This window comes from Carassius auratus, chromosome 16 (genome assembly GCF_003368295.1).
Source record: "Carassius auratus strain Wakin chromosome 16, ASM336829v1, whole genome shotgun sequence".
NCBI classification, from domain to species: Eukaryota; Metazoa; Chordata; class Actinopteri; order Cypriniformes; family Cyprinidae; genus Carassius; species Carassius auratus.
In genome coordinates, this window is record NC_039258.1 from 11,314,565 (window position 1) to 11,342,529 (window position 27,965).

A 27,965-nucleotide genomic window follows, 5' to 3' on the forward strand; every position below is an offset into this window, starting at 1 on the left:
TGAAAGGTGGAGGAGAAAAAAATGAAAACCCAATGATCAGTGGATCTCCCAGAGCTTTGCTACTCATCAGGCAGTAAATCAAAGAGCAGGGAGTGAACATTCAGGTGACATTTTTCCCTGTGGCATGGCAAACACAGAGTGAGTCCCTGACTGATGGGCGACGAGGGATATCAGGCTCATTCACTGTGGAATTATAGCACCTGCTGCCCTTTCCAGACATTCCCATTCATTTCTCCTCTCTTCGCAGGCTGCCGTATGTCACTGGAGGACCCTCAGTAGGGAACAGTGTGCTGTGATGACTGGGCATTTAATCAGTTTGGGTTGTTTAAGATAACGGCTAAGTTCTTATCTATCTGCAATAACATACCTGACAGGATGATGATTCTGTTTTCCTACTGCACTGCTGATACGGTGTCCCTAAAGAACACTTTCCTACATTTCAGATATTTGGAACATTTCTAAACAAAATGTAAACCGTTGCAAACCACCCAGCAGTTTGTATATAAACCATCCAGAGTCCATATTTAGAGAGTCCATTTTTTTTTTCAGTTTATCCAAATAGCATCAAGAATTCAGAATTTTTTACATTATTGCACGTCTATGAAAATATAAATACCGGTACTGAAAAATTTAATACAATATTAAAATTACAGATTTTATTATAACTTTTACTGTCTAATGCAATAGAGAAATTTGCATTTAAATAAAGTAAAATGTGTTAATGTTAAGTGTACTCTACATTTCTACACAATGTCTTTTCATTTACACTGACCAAATTTGATAAATGTTGCAATATCATTCTGCTTGGGAAAAACTGGTCAGAACTCATTATAAACTATTAAACTGCAATATTATGTACAGCGATAGTTTTTACAGTAAGTAACCCTGTTAAACATGAATATTATAGTTAAAAATAAAACTTAAGAAAACATTTTTGTTACCAGAAGTATGGACCTGCTGAAAATTTAAATAATCAGTGTCAAAATCAGAACAGATTTTTTTCATGGACCACTATTTTTTAAGAATTGTTATTTTGGAGGAATTTATCTCTGCATTCAAGCAAAATTGTGAAAGTATTTTTACTGCAGCCTGTCTAAGGTAGAGAAAGCCAGTTCTAATTAAAAAAATAAATAAAAATAAAAACACCACTTGCTAAAAGAGTGTGGGCAGAGGAGAAGCAAGCGGTGAACTTGGTGTCAAAGCCAGTGCATTTCTGTTTGTGAACACGTTTGAGGATGATGTGAAAAGGAGAAAAGAGAAGCCGTGAGGGCTGATAAGGACAAGGCACTAGGCACATACTGTGATAATGGCCAGTGAGCTCTTCCTCAGAACTACAACTCTTCATGCCATCCGCCACTGATGGTGCCCGTGTGGCATGCTGGCATGAAACAAAGGACATTAACATCAGCAGAGAACATTATTTTTCCCCTCACAGTGTGAATTTCAATGGCATTGTTTTACTGAGACAAATCTTTCATGTCCTCCATTTTACATGGAAAAGAAAGAAAGAAATGGAAATGGAGCAGTTAAAGCCAGGGAAAACTTCAAGACGAAATTTCGCCAACAGCTCATTAGTCTGATGGTTAGAGCACACCACAGGTGCTGCGGTGTCCTGCCTAACGAGCTATGCTATGGTCATTAAAGATTCTCTCACACTTACTGGCGACACACGGCCGTTAACCTCGGCAACCTCAGTGGATTTAAAGAGAGTTGGACTACAAGTTACAAATGTTTTTTTGGACCTTGCCATGCTCATTTCTAAAAAAACCATTAGAAGGAAGATACGCAATTAAAAATTTCTTTACTCATGTTTATGTCATTCCAAAAAAAAAAATTCTAGTGGAAAATAGTAGGCTATAGTATGGAAGTATTTATCTAGGTATTTATTTGCTTATATTGTTTTATAAATACTGTGTATTCAGTACAGCCCACTATATAATTTTTTTTTTGCAAACTATATACAGTATATACTTTATAGTATGCATAGTAGTGATGTAAGCATTTTCAAATGGTTTTCAACAAAGAAACTGATACAGTTAAAAAATCTGACTAATGAACGATTCATAAATCAGAATGGCTGCATCCAAATATGCAAAATTCCCTACTAAATTGTAATTTAAAAAGTATGTGAAAGAGCTGCATGTCCATTCATTAAACATAATGCAAAAATACCCAGATGGCCTACCTTTTCTGTGAAGATTTCTGAATAGTGAAGCACCACAACGGACACTACACATTAGGTCACATGACAATGACAACATAAAAAATGTAGCACATCCAGATTACATTCATTACTTCATAAAATATATTATTAAAAATAAAAGTAATTATTTCAATTCAAATTACCTATTACTCTCCAAGCAATTAGGTATGCGTCTTCTGATGCAATCACTGACTCGTTTACAAACTTTGGTCACTAAAACTGTTTTTTTTTAAGGAAAAAAGACCATTTGCAAGATTTTAATAAATTATTTTCTAGTCCATGGGAAAATTAACAGCATATGTACAAGTTAGGAATGACATGAAGGGGACTAAAATAAATGATGGAACTTTAATTTTTTTGAGTGAACTATTCATCCAAGCGTTATAAATATTTTCCATGATCACACCTGAAAGTTTGCTCACATCAGCTAGCAACACATAGTTTTCAGTCACCGTTGCCAAAAAATCACTTAAAAATATTCCAAATTGCAAACAAGTATTCATAATTAAAATGAAAAGCGGACTAACTTAATGCGCTGCATATAGTGCCATTCAGAGACAATGAGTAATTTAGTCTCTACTCCATTTAAGAAAGATTAAAGTTTTAAAAAGATGGATTATTTAATGCAGACTGCAGTGTAACTCCAAATTAGCAGGCTAAAAGCAAACATTTTTCCTGGGTATCAGATAAACAAACTGTCCATCTTTAAAAAAAAAATGTTGCTCACGATATACTCAAAAAATTGTGACATTTTGGTAAATAAAAACGGAAAGAGGCCAACACCGTTCCTCCCTTCAGATTCTACTCAAGCTCTAGTTCAAGCAATAACATGTCTCGATCGCAGAGTTCTTCGCTTTGTGCTGATACACTCAAAAATAATATAATTAAGCTCTCCCTCCTCACCACTACACACTGCATTAAAAGAAACTAGCTCCAGCCAAGTGTGTCGGAGGCAAACCAAGCCAAGTTTTTCAAGTTACTTGATATGATGAAAACTGTTTGCATCACATTAGAGAGTTGACTCCAAACAAAACCAGCCAGAATCAAATGCTGACATCAAGAACAGTGCATATGGAACATACTTCAAATGCATGATAACACTGACACCAGCAAAACTGATTGAATGAACTAACACGCCTTTCATGTGAGGATATAATTCACCTGGTTGACAACTAATATCCATGATTATATAAATCACAATATGAAATATGATCACAATAAGATAACTATGACACAGCAAACCTCCCACACTATACAATTACTTTTTAAACCAATGTTGATGTTAAAGTCACAATGAAAGAGAAGTAGCGTTATATCTTTTCTTCCTTATTGTGACATACATGCAATCGATTAATTTAAGATTAAGATTTTGAGAGGTGAATACAGCACTCAAAAGTGGAGGCAGATGAACATGAACTTGAAGGGGCAGGGTTTTAAGGGACGAAATGATTGAATAAATCCCGCATACGTCTGCATAAAGTGTCAAATTATGACATTTTCATTAAAAATTTTGAGGTCAAAACATTTCTAAAACATGTTAGGAACAATGACAGCCTCACTTTCACTGTATGAAAAAAAAATACAATGGAAGTGGGTACTGAGGCTGTCAGCCCCTAACATCAAGCCTCGGCTCATATCTCGCTTTGTGTTCCACGAAAGAAAGTAATTCGAGTTTGGAACAACAAGAGGGTGAATAATTACAGCATTTGCAGTTTTTGAGTGAACTTCTACTTTAAGCATCTTTTCTCCGTGAGCAAACGTCCAGTGCTCCCTGTATACCCCACACACAGGGGACTCCGTCTATGTTCTGTCATTTCCAAGAATTAGGAAAGAGTGTCAGATTCCTGCGGTGAGTGGTTTGCCATGCTACTCTAATGTAGCAAAACGTTATTCTTGGCTGACCGTCGGGACAAAACCATGGACTGAAAATGTGTGCTTGCGCTACATTTCTCAACTTGTTTGAAAAACCCAGCCAGCTGATTTGACTCCTATTGTGCCGCATTGTTTGCAGGAAGTAAATCTTCATATTTAAAATACGAAAAGTGTAACAGTTTCTGCGAATTTCAGTTGAAAGAGTAGGCTAATTCTTGCAAAACGCCACGTCTAAGTTTTACTAAGAGACTTCATAAAATGTTATTACTGCCTAATAGACAACAACGGAAAATACTTACTAAATATTCTTACTAATTCAGTCTCGACTAAGACGTATGTGTAAAACACAAAACATTTACACGCTAGACCATACCTGACACAGCTGTTGGCGTTGCTGTGGCCATTTACTCTCCAGGGCAGCGTGCCGTGGTCCGCATCCCATCGCTTGTCAAACGGAAATCGCTGCTGACGCCTCTCTCGGTGTTATTTGGACGCTCGCGAGCCAACAGGGCTTCCCCTCCTGCTTGTCAAACTAGAAGCGCAATCATGCGTTCAGCTGATCAGCGCAACAACAACAGCCACAGTGTCGCGCAACGCAAACAATTCACACCACACCACCCTGCACGCGACGCCCCGGGGGCCCCGCCCCCTCCCATACGCTCTCAGTTCTAGGGATGATTAATAATCATGAGGTAGTATACTTCAGCGACGCTCATTGGCCGAAGAAAGTACCTTAATTTTTAGCTCCCTCCTCGCTGTCAGCCACTGCGAGGTGACGTCATGGAACATTCCAAAAATTCCTTGTCCCGGTATTCTTCATTTCAAGGGGACCCTGAAAAAGTTGTGTGTTTATATTTTTAACAGTCAATATTCCTGCGTTTGTCTTGTTTCTCCTGTATATTTTTGTATATATTAATATTTTAAAGGAGCAGTTTACCCAAAACGAAAATTCTGTCATCATTTACTCACCCGCATGTTGTTCTTAACGTCTTTTGATTTGCTATTTTCTTTATGCAGTATTATATTTTTGCAAAATGCAACAATGCAGAATGATGTCTCCATCATATGGGTTTCTAACAATACGAGGATGAGTAGATATGATTTGTGTAGATAATATTTACAATCAATACAATCAAATATTCATTTTTTAATTAATTTTATTTATTTTATTAAACACAAACACACTTACACACACACACACACACACACACACACACACACACACACACACACACACACAGGACCCTGCATCACAAAACCAGTCACAAGTAGCATGAGTATATTTGTAGCAATAGCCAACAATACAATTTATGGGTCACAATTATCTACTTTTCCTTTATGTCAAAATCATTAGGATATTAAGTAAAAATCATGTTTCATGAAGCTATTTTGTAAATTTCCTACCATAAATATATCAAAACTTAATTTTTGATTAGTAATATGCATTGCTAAGAACTTAAATTGGGACAACTTTAAATTAGATTTTCTCAATGCATATATATATATATATATATATATATATATATATATATATATATATATATATATATATATATGTGTGTATATAAAAATGTATTATAAATTATAAATTTAATCAGCTTTCGGATGATGTGTAAAAAAAATTTTTTTTAAAAGCCTTATGACTGGTTTTGTGTTCCATGTGTACGGTATTCCTAATAATTTAAAATAATTGACATCACTTCTAATTGTTTGTGGAATATCAGCTAAACTGATTTAACTGTAATCATAGTCACATATTTTATGGAATATTAAGGTTAGAATGCCTTAACACATCCAGAGCAAGTGTTTCATGAGTTGGCCCATCTGGGGGATGCATACTGGGTTGCATATGTCAGCACAATTCCCACAATTCCCTGACTCAGTTGTACTCTTTAGTGAGACTGAAGCTTCTCAGTTGCACTAATGGTAGCATGGCCCACATGGGGACTTTTAATGGGGTTAACCATCAGTGTGGACTTTAATTCATTTAACCCTTTCCCAGGGGCATGGAGGAAAAGTAAACCAGAACATTATTAAACTCCCAGGAAAGTGTGATTATTCCCAAGCATACCATAAAAACAGACCCAAGTAGCAAATTATCACTCAGTGTTTTCCCCAAACTTTCCAAAACCCTTTGTATACCAATTCCCGAGAAAAAAAGTGCTAAAAAGCTCAATGCCACACCATACCTGTTGGGAATAAGTTGATTTTTCCCTTGGATCTATATTTCCAAACAGATTTCTTCCTCATTGACCCACCTTTTAGCCTTCAAAAATTCCCAGACCATGTTGAGTTGAGTTCAACGCAACACAATGAAGCTTGGGTATCTGTTCTGTTGTTTGTCTCTGAATATACTATAGTATTCACAACACTCTATGAATCTAAACACAGTCACCCTGACTACCATATGACAAACGGTTGACAAAGGAATGCTTTGTTTAACAGATGCAAATACAGTGCTGGGTCGATACCCCAAGGACAGTTTAATTACTGAGCATAAATATAGCTTTCCAAACTCTACGCCTGCTGGGCCTCCAACCTATTATTATGCTTTTTTTATATTTATTTCACAAGAGTCAAATTACTTTCAAGGAAGCACAATAGTGGTGCTTGAGGAACTGAGCAAAAACTAGAAAAACTTGAATGCGTAATAATAATAATAATTTTCAAATTCCCCAAAGATTTTGAATAGCAGACTTTTAATGTGGTCTCAGACTTTTGGACTCCACTGTATACCAAATACCATCAAACGACATCTGATCCTACTCAGTGTTATTTTAAGATGATTTTTATAATATTATAGTATTTATTAATATTTTAATTAGATTTTTACTTTGTTTGTTTGTTATGTGTAACTCATTTTTATTATTTTTTATTCACTGTAAATCAATCTTAATTTATATAATTTTTATTCATTTATATATATTTTAGTGTTTGCCATTTTACACTACCAAGTGAAGTTACCTTTTATATAGGTTTTTAAGTTTTTTTTAATTTCAGTTCTATTTCAGTCATCAGAAATGTTTTTTGATAGTTTTAGATTCAATTTACTTTTAGTTCAACTGTATCCCTGCTGGGCCTCTAACTTGTAACTTCTTTTTTATATTTATTTCAAAAGAGTCCAATAACTTTTATGAGGCATTAAAGTGTGTACAAACTTGAATGCGTAAGAAGTTCACCATATACAGTACAGTGGGGCTCGAAAGTTTGGGCACCCCTTGCAGAATCTGTGAAAATGCGAGTAATTTTCAAAAAATAAGAGAGATCATACTAAATGCATGTTATATTTTATTTAGTACTGTCCTGAGTAAGATATTGTACATAAAAGATATTAAGATTTAGTCCACAAGACAAAAAAATTGCTGAAATTATTAAAATAACCCTACTCAAAAGTTTGGGAACCCTTGGTTCTTAGTACTGTGTTCTGTTACCTGATGATCCTCGACTGTCTTTCTGTTTTGTGATGGTTGTGCATGAGTCCCTTGTTTGTTCTGAACAGTTAAACTGAGCAGCGTTCTTCAGAAAAATCTTTAAGGTCCTGCAAATTCTTCAGTTTTCCAGCATCTTTGCATATTTGAACCCTTTCCAGCAGTGACTTTATGATTTTGAGATGCATCTTGACATTTGAGGGACTCAAACACAACTATTTAAAAAGATTCAAACATTCACTGATGCTCCAGAAGGAAACAAGATGCATTAAGAGCTGGGGGGTGAAAACTTTTGAACACGATGAAGATGGCCAAATTTGTCTTATTTTGCTGAAATATAATTTTTTTAAATTTAGTTCTGCCCTTCGTAAGCAACAGAAGATACTTGTATGTTTCCCGGTACACAAATTAAGTACAATTTACCTTGATCTTCAAATTCCAAAAGTTTTCACCCCCCCAGCTCTTAATGCATCTTGTTTCCTTCTGGAGCATCAGTGAATGTTTGAATCTTTTTAAATAGTTGTGTTTGAGTCCCTCAAATGTCCTCAGTGTGATAAGATGCATCTCAAAATCATAAAGTCACTGCTGGAAAGGGTTAATATCTTTGTAAATGTTAATATCTTTTATGTACAATATCTTACTCAGGACAGTACTAAATAAAAAATAACATGCATTTAGTATGATCTCTCTTATTTTTTGAAAATTACTCATATTTTCACAGATTCTGCAAGGGGTGCCCAAACTTTCGAGCCCCACTGTATATTATATTATATTATATTATATTATATTATATTATAGTCATTTTAGTACGCTACCAATCCAAGTTACCTTTTTTAAATAGGTTTTTGTTTATTTTTTGAATTAAGTTTATTTCAGCTGTGTTTCAATTAACAAAAATGTCATGGGCCTCTAACTTGTTATTATTCTTTTTAATATTTATTTCAAAAGAGTCAAATTACTTTTAAGGAAGCACAAAAGTTTTGCTTGAGAAACTGAGTGAAAACTAGCAAAACTTGAAAACGTAAGAAGGCCACCATGGGGTCAATTAGATCAACATTGCGTGATAAAACCAGCGCATTATTGTTCGGTTTCTTACCGTAACGTCCAGTGATGCCACGATAATGTCGGACTGAATGTCTTGCTGTTGAATAGGTCAACGTGTTGGCTCTAAAATTAGTGAAGAGATAAGGTGAGTTGCTCAACAACTCAGTGGGGCCAGCGGTGTGTATTTAGAAGGCTTAGACAGACTCCTGGAGACTCTTGAGTGTCCGGTAAAGTTCACCTGGCATTCAGATGATGAGTCATTGCCCGCTGCTGCCTGATCCTGTCACTGCATGCCACTGTCATTCAGACTCCCCATGGAGAACGAGAGGGCTGCTGGCTCCATCGTCATGACAGCCGCCGTCCTCGCCTGAGTCAAGCAGGACACCTGACTGGGCGTGAGGCTGTGAGGTGCGTGACAGCCGTGTGGGTGGGGGGTTTAGGTGGTTTAGGCAATGCAGAGAGGTCTGCTTTGATTGGTCGAAGCGTGATTGCAAAGTTTACGCTCTTTGAACCGCACTGGACCACCCTTTTGTCGGCTTTTCTTTCCCAAGAGCGAGAGTGAGAGAGGGAAGCACAGTAGCAAGGACACTGCATTGTGGATGCTCCACAGTGTGACAATATGATCCTAACAGGCTTATGTAACAGGGATGCCTGCATGCTCGTCTTCCAGCAGACAACGGCTGCACCGAATGTTATATAACTAGATCAGCCTCCCCACAGAGCCGGCCTGTGCCTGTGCACGGCACACAGCAGCCTGCCAAAGAGAGCGAGAGACAGAGACATGGAGAGTGAGACAGAGAGATACAATGCTGCCTGCTGCAAGAACACAAAGAGAGTCAAAGATAATGCAGGAGTGAAAGAAAACATTCGGAAGAGGATACTATCAGCTGGTTAATGTTAAAAGTAATGCATTAAATAATCAAGCTATTGCTTACAAATAAAGTATTTTAGTATTACTATAGGTTGAATTTTTTTAGGGGGCATGTACAGTACATACAACGGCAATACTGTTACTCAGAAATTATTCAATACCATTGCAGACAGTAGGGTCAAAGAGTCCAAGACTGTTATATTATAGAATTTTTTTTTTTTTTTAATTTGGTAAAAATTAAGTCCCCAACATTCAGTTTATATTCAGGTTTAGGTATGTATTATATAATTGTATTTTATACTATTAATTTGTATAGTTTTTCAGCTATAATTTCAGTTTATTTATTTTTTTTTACTTTAGTTTAAGTTTTAGTAGGTTTGTTTGTATTTGGCACTTTAATTTATTTTTATTTAATTTATTTCAGTTTTAGTTGTAGAAACTTTAGTACTTCAAGTTAAATCTATTTTAATTTGAGCTATTTACCATGGTGACATTTCTTTTTTATTTAATATAACATATTTTTAGGTTGAAGTTTTTCATCTAATATTTATATTTAATTGTAATTTTTATTTAAATGAACATAGTTTCAGTTTCATTTTTGTTTTAGTTAACAATGGCAAGACTGATAAAACCATTATACTTCCAGAGTACTTTCTGTAAAGGACCCGAGATATTACATATGACCCCAAATATCTTGTGTGTAAATATTTGATTTTGATACACATGCAACGTAATAGCTAGAGTAAAATCAATAGATTGCAACATATCTCACGTGTTTGGTAATGTACACCATCATCCTTGTAGTATTTGATATTTCACTGTCCATTTCTTAAAGTACCACGTACATCTTCCCCATTACACGGAGTTCATATTGTCCCAAATGTATTCTTTTGTTTTCATTTATGACCTTTATAATCCCTAAGAAGTGGCTCTTGTCACATGCACATGTGGATAATTAATGTAGCATTTTTGCATAGTGCAGCAAAAGCTAGAGGCGGTTGCTCTTGGGATTCAGAGCAAATAAATCCACCATTGCAGGAAGGCATCACAATCCTCTGCCACTATGCTGCCAGACTCTGGGCTGTGTGGAGTCTAATGGGTGGTAATGTTGGGTAAATGTTTCCAGCACACATGTGCCAGCAGGACCAAAATTCAATTAGCTTTGCAACATACTGCCGTGTAATCCAATGTGCTTGGGTTTTACACTTAGAATGCAATTACACCTCTGACAGCCGCTTTCAGTCATTTTTTACTATAAGAGCAGCGCCTGCCACTTTGAGTACAGTTACTCTCAAAATGATTTTTTTTTCTCCTCTCAAATTTTTTTTCTTCAAAAAAACAGTTACATCTAGGTTTTTTTTTGACTCAAATGGTCACATAAAAACAGAAGACTCCCAGGAAATAAAATTATTGTTTTTAAAACTTCTTTCTGCTTGTGGTGTAAGTCCTGGAGCATATTAGGAACGTAGTAGCCTCCCAAAGCCAATCAATAGATCTTACCGCATCTTATCCTGGAGTAAACCATCCGCTTAGACACGAAGGGGGCATCTGACTGATACATGAACAATCACAGTTTATTGGGTGGGTAAATACGTTTACAGTAAATACAGACGGACGATAGACAGAGACAGGAGACAGACAGACAGACAGATGCAGACAGACAGATATAGACAGGCAGATAGATATACTGACAGACAGCTAGCTGGATGGATAGATAGATACAGACAGATAGGTAGACGGACGGACGGACAGATAAAGACAGACAGACAGACGGATGGACAGACAGAGACAGAGAGACAGACAGACAGATAGATAGACACAGACAGATAGATATTGATAGGCAGATAGATATACAGACAGACAGCTAGCTGGATGGATAGATAGATAGATAGATACAGACAGATAGGTAGACAGACGGACGGACGGACAGACAGACGGATAGAAAGACAGATAGATGAATAGATACAAGCAGACAAAAATAGTCAGAAAGATTGACAAAGATATAGAAAGACAGCTGGATGGATGGATGGATACAGACAGACAGACAGATAGGTAAACAGACAGACGGATATAGACAGACAGATACAGACAGACAGGTAGACACTCAGACAGACATACATGCATAGATACAGACAGCTAGACAGATAGAATAAAATAGAAAGATATAAAATGTACAGTTATTTTGGTTGTTCAGATGATCAAACAGAATAACATACTATGGTACTCTGCATCAGTTTGGTTTGTGAAAACTTAAAATATACACTGATGTTGATGACAATGACCAATGCAGAATTTCTTTAGCAAAACGGATGTTGTTATAATACACAACTGCACGTCACATCCCACTGACAGCGGGCCAAGTATCAGCATTGTGATTTCACACTGGGTTAAAGGGATCCTTGGAGATACACTTACCAGTCTGGCTCTGGGAGCTCATGAGCAGAGTGGGTCAAAGCAGAGACAGAACATCCTGCAGCACTGCTGAGTCAGTGTGTGTGTGCTGGTGCTGAGGGAGTGAGATCATTTTGTTGATGTGTCTCTCTCCCTTGTTCATTGTTAGGCAAGACTGCCAGAGATGGAGAGTTTCCAGACAGGAGTAAGTAGTTTATATGAATTGATGAGGGGAGTTATTTTTCTTTTATGCTTCTTCCAAAGTTTGTTTCTCATATAGCAATAAGATATTATGAGTGCAGCTCTGAGAGAACAACACAAGCCTTTAGATGAAGAGTGGGCTGGGAAATGATACAGTGAGAACACATTACTTCAGAATTCAGGGTAGAACACTGCATTACACAGACTTAAACCTCAACAATGTCCCTGATGAATAAACAGCATGGTTTGCTTGTCCTAGCTGGTTTACACTGGTCTCCTAAGCTAAAAAGCACCCAAAACTCCTCAAATAAACCTGCTGGCCAGCCAGAAATACCAGCTAACCATATTAGGTTGGTGTTTCTAAAATGTTAAAGGAGAAAACAGGAAAGACATACATCATTTTTCAACAGTTTGAGGTTGGTATGGTTTTTTGATTCTGAACGAAATCTATTATACTCACGAGGGCTGCATTTTTTTAAAATCAAAAATAGAATAAAAACATAAATATTATTACAATTTAAAACAACCGCTTTCTTTTTAAATCCATTTTAAAATGTAATTTATTCTGGTAAAGCTGAATTTTCAGAAGCCATTAATCCAGTTCTAATACGCTGAACTGTTGCTAATAAAACATGCATTTTTATTCTTTTAATATTTGGTTTTGATATCTATAAATAGAGAGTTCAAAAGAACAGCATTTTTTGTATTATACACTTTTGCAACAATATAAGACTTTACTGTCACTTTTGCTATTTTTTTAAGCATCCTTGCTGAATACAAATAATACTTTCTTTCTAAAAATATCTTGCTGACCCCAAAGTTTTGGGGGTCTGAGGTACAGTATTGTAAAATACAAAAAATAAATCAAATTACATGTTAAACCAGCTTAAACCTCTGATTTGTTTTCTGCTTTAGAGGGTTCAAGCTGTGAGACCAATTGGCCACCCATCTAAACACCAGGTTTGCAGGATTGGGAGACTATCATAAACCAATTAAGACCAGCAAAGCAGTTTTTCCTGTAGAATTTAATTCTGAGGCATCATTAAATGGACATTTGTCATTCTAATAGTAAAAACATAGAAAAATGCTTCATTTTTACTCTGATTTCATCTCATATGAGGTTTGTTTTAGTCTGGCATGGAGAAAGACGCATAGTTCCTGCACTGGACAGCTGCAAAGCCCCATTTGAAAAGCAGAAAGAGAGAAACACACCCTCCCGGACACATTTATTATTCTCCGAGCGTGTTTTCAAGCGGTTTTGAGTTGGCACCAAGTACATATTTCTTAGAACCTCTGTCCCATACTAGGCAGAGTCCCAAGATGCTGAACTCTAACAAGAAGAAACTGAAGGTTTCTGGCATCAGCTGCGCGACAGACCTGATTAAAATGGGGACAAAGACAATGTGAAATGTTACACTCCACTACAGCAGCCAAAATCAACTCTATATTCTGGTAGCTGAGCTGAGAGAGAGTTCTGTGACACAGCAGCTCTGTGGATCAAAAGTAACGTCCTACAGCGCTTTCAGTCAATATCTCTTTGCTAATTGGGATGCTTTATCTCTGCAAACACACATTAGCTCTCTGTCTTTATTACTCAGCATCAGAGTCATTATTATCTCTCCTTATTGGCTGTTCGGTAAAATATAGCTGTGGCTATTTCAATCCTCTAACTCTCTTTGATTTTAAGTCAGAGTGAAACTCGCAAACAATTTAACTTCAGTAATGTGACTGTTTAAAAGTTGGGGGTCAGTAAGATTTTGAAAGAAGTGTCTTATGCTCAACAATGCTGCATTTAACATTAAAAATTTAATATATTACGTCACTTTCAAGTAACCGTTTTCTATTTTAACATCTTTTAAAAAGTAATTTACTTCTATGAGGGCAAAGCTTAATTTTCAGCACCATTACTCAAGTCTTAAGTGTCACACAATCGTTCATTTGAAAAAAATAATAATAATAATAATTAAATTGACCCTAAATGTTCAATAATAAGAATGGTAATAGTAGTAATAATAATAATAATAATAATAATAATAGGGAGAGACTTGATTTTATTTATCTGGAGCTAATTTGATTATGAAAGGTGTTTCATATCAGATTTGAGACCTAAAAGCAAGTTCACAGTAAACTCATCCAAATAGCTATAAACATTATAATTCTTTTAGAAAATAAAATGCGTTTTATAAACATAGCCTACTGTATATTCTCTGCAGAACCCTGGTTAAAAACCTATGGGCCTAAAATTGTCTAAATAGAAAGACTTTTTTTCTCTCTCTCTCCAACATTATTTTCCATGCCCCAACTTTTCTAGCAGAAAAGCAAAGTAATTTCAGCATTGTTTTTTATGAAATATCAAAATATTGCAGGCATGCAGTTTGCTCTTTGTGAATGATAAATCATACAGAATTAGTTAATGTACTAAACCCTGGGTTAAGAGCAATGCCAATCCTAGAAATTGCATTAAATATCAACTGGTAACTTTCATAAATATTGCATAGTATGCCATTCAATATTTAAACTTCAATGCTCTCATAAAACCACATGAAATAACCCATAGCCTGCCTAGAGATGGTAAATAAAGCACCGCTGAGCTCTTGATGTCATCTCATGGGTCTGTTACACACCCACCTGGTTCTAAAGGAACATCATAAGAGTTATGGAACCCTGACCTACAGATACAGACTTCAGCCGTCCTTCGACTGTGCTAGTGTTACACAAGTGTGTAGAAACATATCAACACTATTAGCAAACCACTCTTGTATAAGCAAGCATTATCTATGCTGAGTCAAGCTGCCAACTGATAAACCACACATTTGAGAAGAGGGGCCTGATTTGCAGGACCCCAAAGCACTTAATGTTCAATACCTTCCTTATCCGCAAGCCTCCCAAAACATCTCCAGCACTGAGAGGAATTCACCAAACACGCTCCCTTTTAGAATCGCTTTTCTCTAGGCCCGCTTTTCTTAGTTTTCTCTGGCTAGGGTAAAGTAAAGTTTTTGCTGCAAATGCTGCCAAAGGCTACACAATCGTGAGCGTGATAATTGCTTGTAACTGGAAGAGGGTTTTATGGTCAGTGAGGCCAGTTTAGGGCACTGAGACTAAAATGGGTAAACGAAACAAAAAAAGCATAAACATAGATGGAGAAAGAGGAACAACAGCGCTTGCATGACACATTGGTGGAGGTAAAAACAATATCACTGGTGTAATTTTTTTTTTTTTAATTCTATGAAAAAGTGCTGATATTAAATTACATAACTGGACTAGTATCAAGTCAATAAAGGCTACATTACTTGGCCAGTGATTACCATCAGTATTGAGCAATGAATATCATCCATAACAGGAAGATAGAATCAACAGAACATCAGTTCCACCTGGTGGGCAGACAGCAAATAAAAATATAACCTTCTCATTGTGTTGTATCAGCTCAACATAAAAATAAAGGAACAAAAATATTCAAATATGATATATATATATATATATATATATATATATATATATATATTGTTGTTGTTTAATAATTATGCCCTAAACAAACTTAAACTCTGTTATAAATTCTACATCCAATAATAAAGTGCAAGACTTAATTTTTTGTTTGGCAGTCAGGTCAATACAGCTGATTTGTAAAAACTAACCAACAGTTTACATCAGTTTATTGAAATACATACAGCATTAGCACAAACTGAACAACACCAGATCACTGAAAAACTACTTCTACAGAAACAACTAAAAGAGCAATATTGTCCATGGTGGGAAAAATGAAATGTTATAAAACAGCAAAGGCACTTTTTCATAGGTCTGAAAAAAAAAAACCTGGTCGCTTTTGATAAGAAGTTATCATAAAAAAGGCACATGAAGAATTACTAATCTTGCATGTTGCTCCTAATAATAGACTACAGATGAACCGTCATGCTTCTGTCAAATTGTTACCTTGGGAAAAGTTCAAATATACTTTACATACACAGTATACTTCACAATCAGTGTTCATCCAATGTCACAAGCATAGCACAAGCAATACCAAATGACTTGAGGCAGACACACCTACAATACTTAGAGTTATGAAATTCGCCTTACGAAATGAATTTTACATTTTGCTTCCATAACACAGCTTTTTAGCCTTATGAAATTAACTTCATACTTTGCTTTCATAACACAGCTTTTTTAGCAATTTTACACGAATGTAAACTAAGCGTATGGTCACTTTTAGAACATTTTCTTGATGCAATTTTACTCCAGCATGTGCTTACAAATTAATAACAAAAAAGTAATAATAATAAAAAAAATGTATACAAAGTGTCACAGGTGGAAGCATTAACATTCCGTTTTCAAAAACATTTACCGATTAAATATATCAACTTCAACATATTAACCAGCCCTGAACTGTTCATTTAAACTGTATGTAAGTGCTATATAAATGTATTATTTTACACTAAATTATCTATTGCCACACCAAACTATTCTGCCAAACAACATGCTAAATATGCTAACACATGCCTCCGATGGATTGACAGCACCATGATATATTAATTTGGATCAGCGATTAATATTACAGCACAGTCTGTTGTTCATGGCAGTGTGGTAGACCCCAGTCAGTGTGGTGTAGTGAGTTGTACGGGGGAAGGGTGTGTCGGATTGGGTTTATCTGCTTGATGCACAAGTTCCAGGGGCTCTACAGAGGACATGGAGTGAAAACAGCCCCCTCTTTAAGCCCCTCAGACGACCCTCTCTCCCCATTGCTTGAGAAAAAAAGTGCTAAATCGGAGTGAATTTTTATATTATAGAGTGTCTTTTGTACAATGCATTGAACCCTGAAGTTGAAATGCTATCACTGTTAAAAAACAAAAGGTTTCTTCTTCAGGTAGAGTAGGTTTCTAGCAGCAGTATCATGCATATTTGAATTCGTGGCTAGGACCACTACGCTGACGGTCTGTAGGATAGTTATTGTGTGTATTTGTTAAACTGGAAATGTGTGGCTTTAGGTTTGCGTAGCTTGCACCTGTTAAACCAACATGTAGTGCTAAACAAGATAAACGAGCAATACAGACTTTATAAAATATAATTAACAAGCCATAATGAGTTAGAGACCACAGCGAAATAACCCTTAAGGACCATGAGATGTGAATATTAATGATATCGACAATATGGTATAAGCTAATAGTTTATATAACTCATTTAATTAATCCTTCATGTGTGGAGACACAGCAACTCCCAAGTACACTGCCGTTCAAAAGTTTGGGGTCAGTAAGATTTATTTATTTTTTTACATAAAATAATTTCATTCAGAAAGGATGCATTCAGCCTTGCTGTCACTAAATAAAGGACATTTTAATATATAATAAAACAGAGAACATTTGTTTTAAATTGTAATAATTTTACGCAATATTACGGTTTCACTGTATTTTTGACTAAATAAATGCAGTTTTAGTAAGCATAAGAGATTACTTTCATTTTGAAAATCTTACAGAAGCCAAACATTTGAATGTTAGTGTAAGAAATGAGAGAGCAGTGAATCATTCATTAAGCAAAAAGGGTGCTTCTCATTTCCTTAATTGTCCATCCACCTTACCTTTACTTGCATTTTAGCTCTTTAATCTTAAGGATGCGAGTATGAGATAAAAAGAACGGAGGAATCAAAGCAAAACTGAATTTGGTGTTCACTCGAGCATTACATCCATTACATCCTACATTAATCCTTACTTCATGTGTCAATTTACTAAACAGCTGAAACAGACTTAAATGTCATTTTTTTAAATACTTGTAATGGCATCATATATTTTTGATTTTGTCTATGTATTTTTAATATGTGTAAGTACCTACTAGGTCTATAAGAATAGACACCAATTGTCTGTTTCAGATTCTAATTGCTTACATTCTTGGCTATTTAATGGTTTTTGGAGATCGTAATATTTCTGACATAGCACAAATGTGGCCAGCTTGTACAGGTGAGAGTCTCACCCACTCAAGCTCAGCTGAAGTCTCGATTGGGTAAAATGACAGGAGCCACAAGCGTCCACAGGTAGAGCCCCAGACCCATCCAGCTGGAGCTGATCTTCACCCACACTGCAGGTATAGTGCTCTGCATGGCCTGAGTGGTTATATCAGGTCTGAAGACAGATGTGAGGAAAAGGCAGAAAACATAAAAAAATATATATTTAGCCCTCAGCTAGTCTGTGGTGCAGTTCTGTTGTATTCTTTGTGACTGCATGAAAGAATGTCATACAGGTCTGGAACAATATTATGGTGCATAAATGATATTCCTTTAAAATATGATAGCTGAACTTTTTGGTTCAATCCAATCCAACTTTTTGGTTCAATCTGTGGAAGAATGAGCACTTACTTGTACCAGTTAGTGAGTGTCATCATGATGTAGAGAGAGGCCAGAAAGAGGTGGAAGTGGAAAAAGGAATAGTTGTATGTGACGCCGTCCTCTTCGTTATCCACGGCACGCCGCAGTCCGTCTTCACCCACCTCCTCCCCTCCCACAGTGCCCTTCCCTTCCTCTGTCTGCATCAGCCTGTTCACCTGTGCATTACTGGATGAACGGATGCTGCAAAGAGAAAAGACATCACATGGACACTAGCATAAGAATGATGTTTACTTCTCTCAGATTCATATTTAATTGGTGATGAGCTATGTATGATATGGCATAATGTATAATTTTCTCACACTTGCCGATGGATTGCAAATTGAGGAAATTTAGATGTCAGAGGTTAATATTTTTATTTAGGAATCAAATTAGCATATTAAAATTATTTCTAAAGGATCACGTGACACTGAAGATAGGAGTAATGCCTTCTGAAATTCAGCTTCACTATCAAAGAAATAAATGACATTTTAAAATACATAAAGAAAAAGTTATTTTAAATTGTTACAATATCTCACAATAATACTGTTTTATTGTGTTTTCAATCAAATAGATGAAACTTTTTAAGCTTTATAGACTTTTTTTATAAAAGAAAAAAAAATCTTACCAACCACAAACTTTGGAAAAAGTATATACTGTATATTAGTGACTTTCAAAACTCTGAATGAAAATGAATAAAAATCTGATTTGAAAGAAAATTTTAACCTGCAAAGACCTTTGAGCTTTTATTTTATTAAAAGCTTTTGGATTCTGTAAAATCTAAAGAAATGCTGACATAAACGTTGAAAATTTTAAGAATCACAATTTCTAGAACTAATTAAATAAAACATTTAATGACACTGAAAATGGTAAAGTTACCTTTTAACTAGCGACTCTAGCCAAGGCCAATTTGAGCTCACAGTTGCCGCTTGGCAAATATTAATTTTGGACCCTGCCTACAGGTGTCCTCATCTGACACCACTAATCAATCAATCAACACATGCCTCTGCGCAGCTGGTTGTGAATGTCAAATTGAAACGTACAATGAATCAGCATAGAAGACACCAGTTAACTACAGCAGCTGATGAAGAAATGTACTTGAGATTCTCTTTATGCATTTTAAAGGCAAATACTGACAGTAACAAAAGCTCAAATGTTCAAAATATTTTTTAGTTTTGCTTAATGTACCTGGCATAAAAGGTGCAGAAGAGGAAGATAATCAATCCCACAATGCCTTGAGCATCCCACAACTGCACCATCCCAGGGGAGCTTGTAGGCATGGCCTCAGTTGTGCTGATATTGGACACCAGGCTGAGCAAACTAGGGTTACATTCACGATCTGTGTGTGGGAGCCAAGATTTGAAAGTGAACATACAGAAACATAATATATATGCCAATTAATCACATACTTCACTACTAAAGACCATGATCACACCTAATGGTCAGCTAATTACATTTTTTAAGGTAATCTATATGCTGCTAATAGGTATACTTAATAGGCCATAACAGATTTTGTGGGAATAGTGGGTTAACATTGATAATCTGAATTCTAGCATTTAATCAGGAGACTATAAAGGTTGAGCATCTGGTTTGTATGGCAGCACAAAACTCACCAAATATTGCATCAACCTGAGCAGGAATAAAAGGAAAGCTCATAAAATAAAAAGAGAAACCAGAGACAGACAGTAAATATATATATATTTTTTTTAAAGGTGTAACTTACTAGGATTGTTGGTCATGGCTGACCAGGTGACGTACATAGTGTACAGAGTTATAATAGAGGACTGAAGCAGACCAGACTGAGGTGAGGCATCCTGAAAACACATTCAAAAATAAAGAGGAGCACAGATCAGACTTTGTCTACATTTGTAAAAAACAACCTAATATAAACTTCAGATTTTCATAATGGTTGGCACAGTAAAGAAAGCTTGTCTGTTGTAGCAGGCCAGCACTGATGTTTTGCATGCAAAGAAGGAAACAAAGAAGTTTCCTTACAAAGACAAAAGCTGGAGGCTAATGTAAACAGTAGCTGACCTTCAGTACAACGGAGAGGCTGTTTTCTTATGCACATTATTTTAAATCAGCATTCATGTCAGGATGTGGAACAGCTAGTTAAAGCAGTTTTATCATTTCCTGTTTGCTGCTTAAGTTCAAGGTCTTAATGCTACTTAATATCTTAATATGGACAACCATAGCTGAATCGCCACTGGTTAGTAAATATTTTAGTTTACTTGCCAGAACTTATCTATCTCTGTATCTATCTGTAAAATGATATTTTTAAATATCTGAAAGTACACTATTAACATCAGTCAGTCAGTCAAGCTTTATAATGATCAAGTATTATTTAATAATAGAACTTAATTAATTAGAAGTAAAATTGATAACCATGTTTGAATGCATAATATATGATTAGCATTTTAACTAAACATTTGAACTGGACTGGTGGTGGTGCTTTTTTGGTCATTCAGTGTTTGTGTTTCTGTATATATATAACAAAATACTGATTAGATAATAATGATACTATTTCTAATAATAAGAACTATAAAACACTAAGGATTACTAAGGATTAATGAGCTGCTGGATTCATGAATATTAATCAGGTTTTTTGCGTTCACTCGAAGTGATTAGATGAAATCAAAACAGGGACGATAATAGGTGAGCGCCAGCCAGTGAGACTGCCATCTGCACATTAACTCCACCCACTACCGGAAAACCCGGCTGTTCTTAAAAGCTGAAGACTTCCATAGGAACGCAGTTATTTTGACAGGAAAATACAAGAGAATATTGTTTAAATGTAGCACGTCAATTCTCTCTATGTGTGTGTGAGAGAAAGTGACGGCGATTTGTGCTAGAGTTTACAGTACATTAAATACAGATGTGCTGCGTATCCATTGAGATAAACTGAAAAAAAAGGCACAGATTGCCTGACGGAGAGTGCAACTCTGAAGCCCTCAGTCAGCTGAGTGTTCGCGAGTGAAAATATATCTGTGCTAAACTTATACTTAGCCTCCAACTAACACAATGGCGAGTAAAATCTGAGAATTTATTAGACATTGGCTAATATTAGACATAATTTGGTTGTCATAATGAAGAGGGTTGATGGAGTTGTATGGCCTTTTATCAATGTTTTGAAATTGGGTGCAGAGATGAGACAGGAAAAGCACTAAACCTGCTGTAGCACTTCCCCTTTACCTGCACTTTTGGCAGAACTGAAACCACAGATATGATGACGCAGAGAATAAGGTTGAAGCTGATGAAGAACTTGTGCTCGGCACAGTTGTCTGGTTTGGTGTAGTAGAGATAAAACAACACGACTGCTGCAAAGGCCAGGGCGTAATGCAGGACAGTGAAAAACAACAGACCTGTGGACACAGAAAATAGTCTCAGGTTTCTTTCTCTGAAAAGAGTGGATTTGGACACACCTGTTTGTAAACCTACTGTGATGAACAGGATGTTTTTCAGTGTGTCTGCTCTCTACGTACCTGAGAACCAACACTTGCTGTTGCCTTCCTCAGCATTCCTCACCCACACCTCATTCCAGGAGTGGGCAAAGTCGATCAGGAGGATGAGCTGGATCAGGATGAACATGAAGGAGCCCACAATACCAAAGTAGAACCAGACTGCGATTAAAAAAAGAAGAGAAATTATAATTCAGTAGCATACTGGTTAAATGTGCTTAACCTCAACATAAAATATAATAAAACATAAAAACAGGCCTTTTTACTATCTAAAAAAATAAACAGCAATGATCTTCAAATGTTTGGGATAAGTAAGATTTATATGTTTTTGAAAGAAATCTCTTATGCTCACCATGGCTGCATTCATTTAATTAGGAATACAGTAAAAATAGTAAATGTGAAATAAAATGTAATTCTTCCTGTGATGACAAAGCTGGATTTTCAGCAACCATTACTCTAGTCTTCAGCCTCACATGATCCTTCAGAAATCATTCTAATATGCTGATTTGGTGCTAAATAAATATTTCTTTTTATTTTTAGTGTTGAAAATAGTTGTACTGCTTAATATTTTGTGGAAACCATGGTACTTTATTTAAGGGTTAAGTTCAAAAGAACCACATTTATTTAAAATATAAACATTTTGTTAACATTGATAAATCCAATGCACTGAATAAATGTATATTTTCTTCCAAAAAACTTTTGAATGGTATTATGTGTGTGCTTATTATTTTTTCTTTCATCAAAGTGTCACAAAAAATTTTTTCACTTAATTTATGTTAAATGCATTTTAAATGCCATTTCATGTCTTTAATTGCCAACAGAGACATTAAGTGTTGAAACCTTTCAAAGGGATGTATATCAGTATAATATAATACATTCAGAAATTTTATTAAAATATGAACGCAGGGAAAAAAAGGGCACATCTTAACAGTAAAGTTCTGCCAAAAATGAAAATTCTGTTATAATCTACACCCCCTCACGTTGTTCCAAACTTGTATGACTGTGGCGAGTGGGGCGGGGCCGAGAGGCGTGGGAACGAGGAGTGAGGCCAGGTGTAGTGATTGGAGATGAGCTACACCTGCGCCCCACCCCTCGTTCCCACGCCTCTCGGCCCCGCCCCACTCGCCACAATGACTTTTTTTTTTTTTTTTTTTGTGAATCACAAACAAAGATATTTTAAATAATGTTGTTAACCAAACACTTCTGGTGACAACGGACTTTTACTGTTTTCCTGTTACTTTTACTTTACATTTCTCAAAATATCTTCATTTGTGTTCCACAGAAAAAGGAAAGTCCTACAGGTTTGGAAAGACATGAGAGAAAGCAAATGATGCCAGAATTTTAGTTTTTTGGTGAACACTTTAAACTACATTTAGAACTATGTTCAATAAAACATGCATCTCTGAAGGGCCTTTAATTTCATACTTAAATTCACAATGAAACATACTAATGTCAAGATCTTTTTTTTAAGCTAACCGTGATCTCTAAACACAATGTTCTGCATCTTTAATTCCACACCATGAGAATTCTGGCAAGACAGTAACAACGAGTTCTCACTACTAATATAATATGCTATGAAAAAATAATAACATCTGATTCCAATTTCAATACGGTTTTCCCCATGCATCTCATAACATCCAAAATAGTCATTAAAAAGTAATTGACTTCTTCCCTGCAGGAGACCAGGTGTTTTCTGCATCCCTTGAAATTTAGCCCTTCGTTATGACAATGGCTTCCCAGAATAACATTATCATGACTACTGCTGCATTTAGAGCTGAACATCATTGTCATGTTGTCATTGCTTTTATGTATTTCCCAAAGTGCATATATGAAAATGGAAATTGTTCTATTATGTGCTGTTAACAGAATAGTTGAACCTAAAATGTACCATCATGAAACGTTCCATCCGGGATAAAAAAGGCTCCGACAGTGATGCCAACAAGTATCAGAAACTTGAAGAACCAGAACCTGACAAAATAGTCAAGCAAAAAAAAATTAAATCAAGCAAATTTCATTTAATTTAGGATACAATAACAATAGCATAATTATATAATGGTACACAGATAATAAATCAGGGTTACCCATTCTGAATAGTGGCACGAGGGTCTTTGCTGCTTTTTACACGAATCATGATTGCGGAAAACAGGAAAAAGAAGCATGCCATTGCAAAGCACATGCGATACACTGATTTGTAGCCTACAACCACATCGCAGTTAACATGGTTCTCGATCCCTGGTATTGTGGTTCCTCCTTGACAAAAGCCAGGAATCTGAAGACACATTAAAAACAGACAATTAACAGACGAACTGAAAGCACAAGTGAGGAAGATAAAGACTGATGCTGGGCCCACCTTGCGGAGCTGCGTCTCCATGCCAGGCAAGATCATGATTACAGACACCAGTGTCCCCAGGAGAAGGAAGAAAGAGAAGACCAGCCGGGTGACTGTGGAGTTATTGGATGAAGGACAACAGCCACAGAGGAGACATGGAGCGGAGCCACACAAACATGAGGCCTGTAACGTGGAGGGAGTGAGAGAAAGAGCAATTATTTCACCAGTTCAAGCATTTCTTGTTTAATTGCCATAGTTCACAAAAGAATATCCAAAACATTTTACAATTTTATATATATTGCTCTGAAAAAAAGATAATTTGTGGCCATAAGACTTTATTACTTATTAAATATTACTTATTCCTTTGACTACAAAGATGAAATTTGATTCCAGTCTTCAGTGTCATATGATCTTTTAGAAATCATTGTAATATGCTTTAAAAAAAATCTTAATAGCAATGCTGAAAGCTATGCTGCTTAAAATGTTTGTAAAAATCATAATATATATATATATATATGTGTGTGTGTGTGTGTTTGACCCAGGACCACAAAACCAGTCTTAACCCTCTCAAGGCAGGCGTTGCTGATTTGCAACAGTTAAAAACTAACTACCTTATTACTCCAGATACATATTTTATGTATCTGGAGTACTAAAAACTTGTTACTAAAACTTAATTTGAGCCTTAGAGGGTTAAATGTAGTGGAATATTGATTCCATTGATGTAAGGTTTATTAGGATATGAAGGATGATATTTGGCCGAGATAAAATATCTGGAATCTGAAGGTTTCCAAAAATCTAAATACTGAGAATATTGGCTGTTGTCCAAATTAAGTTCTTATCAATGCATATTACTAATAAGAAATTATGTTTTTATATATTTACGGTAGGAAATTTACGAAAAATCTTCATGGAACATGATCTTTACTCAATATCCATGTGTAATGATTTTTGGTATAAAAGAAAAACCAATAATTTTGACACACAAAGTTTTTTTTTTTTGTTTTTTTTTTGGCTATGGCTAATAATATACCCCAGTGATTTAAGACTGGTTTTGTGGTCCAGGGTCACCTATATATATGTATGTATAATAATTTTATTTGATGAACCTAATTTAATAAAAATGTAATTTTGCCCAAATTTTTTGGGGGGATTATGAGAACCTACAGGGTGTGTAAATATGAACCATGTATAATTACATTTCAAAGACCAAATGATTACTATAATTTCTTCTTGGGCTATATGACAAATTATTTTACTGGAAATAAGTGATTTACCCACGTTAAAGTATTCCATTCATGGCCTAAATTATATTTGACTGTAGAAGAAGGAAGAAGGATTGTTCTGTTGCATGAAACAGTGAGGAAATCATCGTTAAAGACTTTGATCCTAAGAAATCCAGTCATGTGCACTGAATAAAAGTTCATTTAACATTCACCATGACCATTACTCATGCAAGGAGTGGCTGATCAGCTGATTAACCAATGAGGAAATATATATATATATATATATATATATATATATATATATATATATATATATATATATAGTCACTAATTTCATATTTCTATTGATCAAACAAAAAGGAAGGTTGTACTGAAGACAAAAAAGACTAAGTGTGTCTTACTTGCACAAGTGATAAGCATCAAATAAAAACACTGCTTTTGCAACACATCATAACCAATCTAAACCATAATGTAAAGTGTATTTGTACTTTGTATTTGAACTGTACTTAGAGTAGATCTGACTCTCTTGGAGTGTGTGCTGTACCAGCAAGTAGATAAACATTTACAGAAAGTGGCTCAAGCAGCATGGCTTGGGTTTCAAATGCAAAACTGAATATACCAAATTTCTGAAAACCAGCAGAAGAAAGCAATTCAGCTTGTTAACATGTCACAAGAAATCTCAGTAAATCTACATCTTGAATTGACATAGATCAGTCCTTCACTTTTACACTTAAGTATTAAACTTTTAAGTATTACGCTTCAGTTCTCTGAAAATCGACGAAGTTCTCAAATTCTTATTCTCAGTTTCAAAAACTGACTCTGAAAATTGAAAACCTATATAACCCGATTATGAACCAATCATCTTAAATAAAACACATCGAAGCTAACTTACAAGACTAAATCACACCAAAGACTGCATAATACAAAAATCATTAATATCTGATTTAGGATTATCATCCCTTGCATTGCTGTATAATTTATTTACATGACTGTTATCTGTAAGCAAGTCATGGATGATCTCTGCTATGATTAATCTCAATATAACGTTTAATAACTTCCGTGTGCTTATGTTTTCTAGCGAACATTTCTTCGAAACCCCACGTTTTCTATTTAAATATCGCCGTCCATTACGTTAACCTTTTATAAATATGTTGTCTTAGTTAATATTGTTCCCTATTTTCGGTTCACTTAACGTTAATAATTTAGGGACACTGTTAGGTAACTTAACGTTAGCAGCTCGGTTTGCTAAACATTAAAAATTTAACATTCAAAAATAAAACAGAACACTTACACAGCTCGCAAGAGAGCACAACGCCATACAGGCTCCCATTCTGTATTAATAAACAAACGACTCCAACCCACTTTCAGAGGACGAACTAACTGTCAGTCAGTTAACGTTACAGCAGGAGCTATTTCTCGTTCTGTCAGTTGATTCCGGTGTTTGAAGGTGTCGACTCCAACGAGCAATTCTTTATATTTCATAATAAAGGTCCTTCTTTCGCGATTCCTCCATAAACTTTACTAATATATTGAACAAAACAATACAAATAAAAATCATAATAATAATAAAAAAAAAATGAAAAATGTAATACGTTATTGGATATAACTATAACTACGCAGCCTAAAAGAAAGTATTTTAATATTGTTAATCTCTCTCTCTCTCTCTCTCTCTCTCTCTCTCTCTCTCTCTATAATATTTAAATTAACTTGATATTTTAGACTATTAAATTCCATTGATGATCTATGAACATCTGTAGCAAAATGATATCATATTTTGATTAAGTAGGTCAGATATTTCACAAGGAAATGTATTTAACCTACATCTATGTTAGGCAATGCAGTGGCATTGAATACAACAATGCCACAACAATATACGTTAGTTTAGATCCACAAAAATGCTTTTCTATGTGATTTAATCTTTTTCTTACTGTCCTAAAAAATCCCCACTGACCATAGTTAACAACTTTATGAAGAGATTTCGAAATAGGACAGGAAATTATCTAAGTCTAAGACATTTGAGTGTACCACAAGGAATGGTAGTGACATTTAAAGTTCAACAACAACAACATTAATAATAATAATAAATTGCAGTAGAGTATCCTTCATTTAACACGGGGCCCACCTCTCTGACTTGATAAATCAATCTAACGTTAATCCGATTTTAGAAAAAAAAACACATATAATAAATAATAAACAATAATCAGAATATCGTTATTTTGTCATCTTAAAGCCATGGATATTTGAATTATCCAACAACGATTTTATTCAGTATTCATTCTCAGTGCAGTGTACCGTCTCCCCTACGAATAATAATTGGTATCGTCCTCTTTGCCTCTCTGTCAATTATTTCTCTAAAATCACGATCGCAAACGGGAGCCGAGATGTTGTCAAATCTTAGGATTGGGACAGGTGCTTTCAAAACACACCGTCTCCCGTAAAAACGGTGCATTCATTTATTAGTACCGTGAATAATCTGCATCAGTCAGGGATATAGTGGATATCTTTCTACGCCGCTGGTAAGTTCTCGCCTCTTCCTTCTGCTGTTTGAGCTCGGCATGAGCTTAGTGTTTTATCACAGTGTATGAAATCCATTCATCATCATTAT

General features: G+C 35.5%; 2 protein-coding genes across 2 annotated transcripts in view; both read right to left on the reverse strand.

Annotated features, from left to right (window-relative positions):
- LOC113116143 (transcription factor HIVEP3-like) overlaps positions 1–4,714 on the reverse strand; it is a 67,498-nt gene extending 62,784 nt beyond the window's left edge. Inside the window, exon 1 of the mRNA XM_026284081.1 lies at positions 4,449–4,714. The gene's annotated coding sequence lies outside the window, so the exon portion shown is untranslated. The remainder of the gene's footprint in view (positions 1–4,448) is intronic.
- A 10,929-nt stretch (positions 4,715–15,643) lies between these two features.
- On the reverse strand, positions 15,644–26,801 carry LOC113116144 (serine incorporator 1-like). Its single transcript, XM_026284083.1, has 10 exons — positions 26,652–26,801; positions 24,159–24,320; positions 23,890–24,077; positions 23,697–23,776; positions 21,833–21,970; positions 21,543–21,712; positions 20,074–20,164; positions 19,539–19,689; positions 18,345–18,554; positions 15,644–18,111 (listed from the first exon to the last, which is right to left on the reverse strand). The coding sequence occupies exons 1-10, from the start codon at positions 26,688–26,690 to the stop codon at positions 17,973–17,975; spliced, it is 1,368 nt and encodes a 455-aa protein (XP_026139868.1). The 5' UTR covers positions 26,691–26,801; the 3' UTR covers positions 15,644–17,972.
- Positions 26,802–27,965: the final 1,164 nt, after the last annotated feature.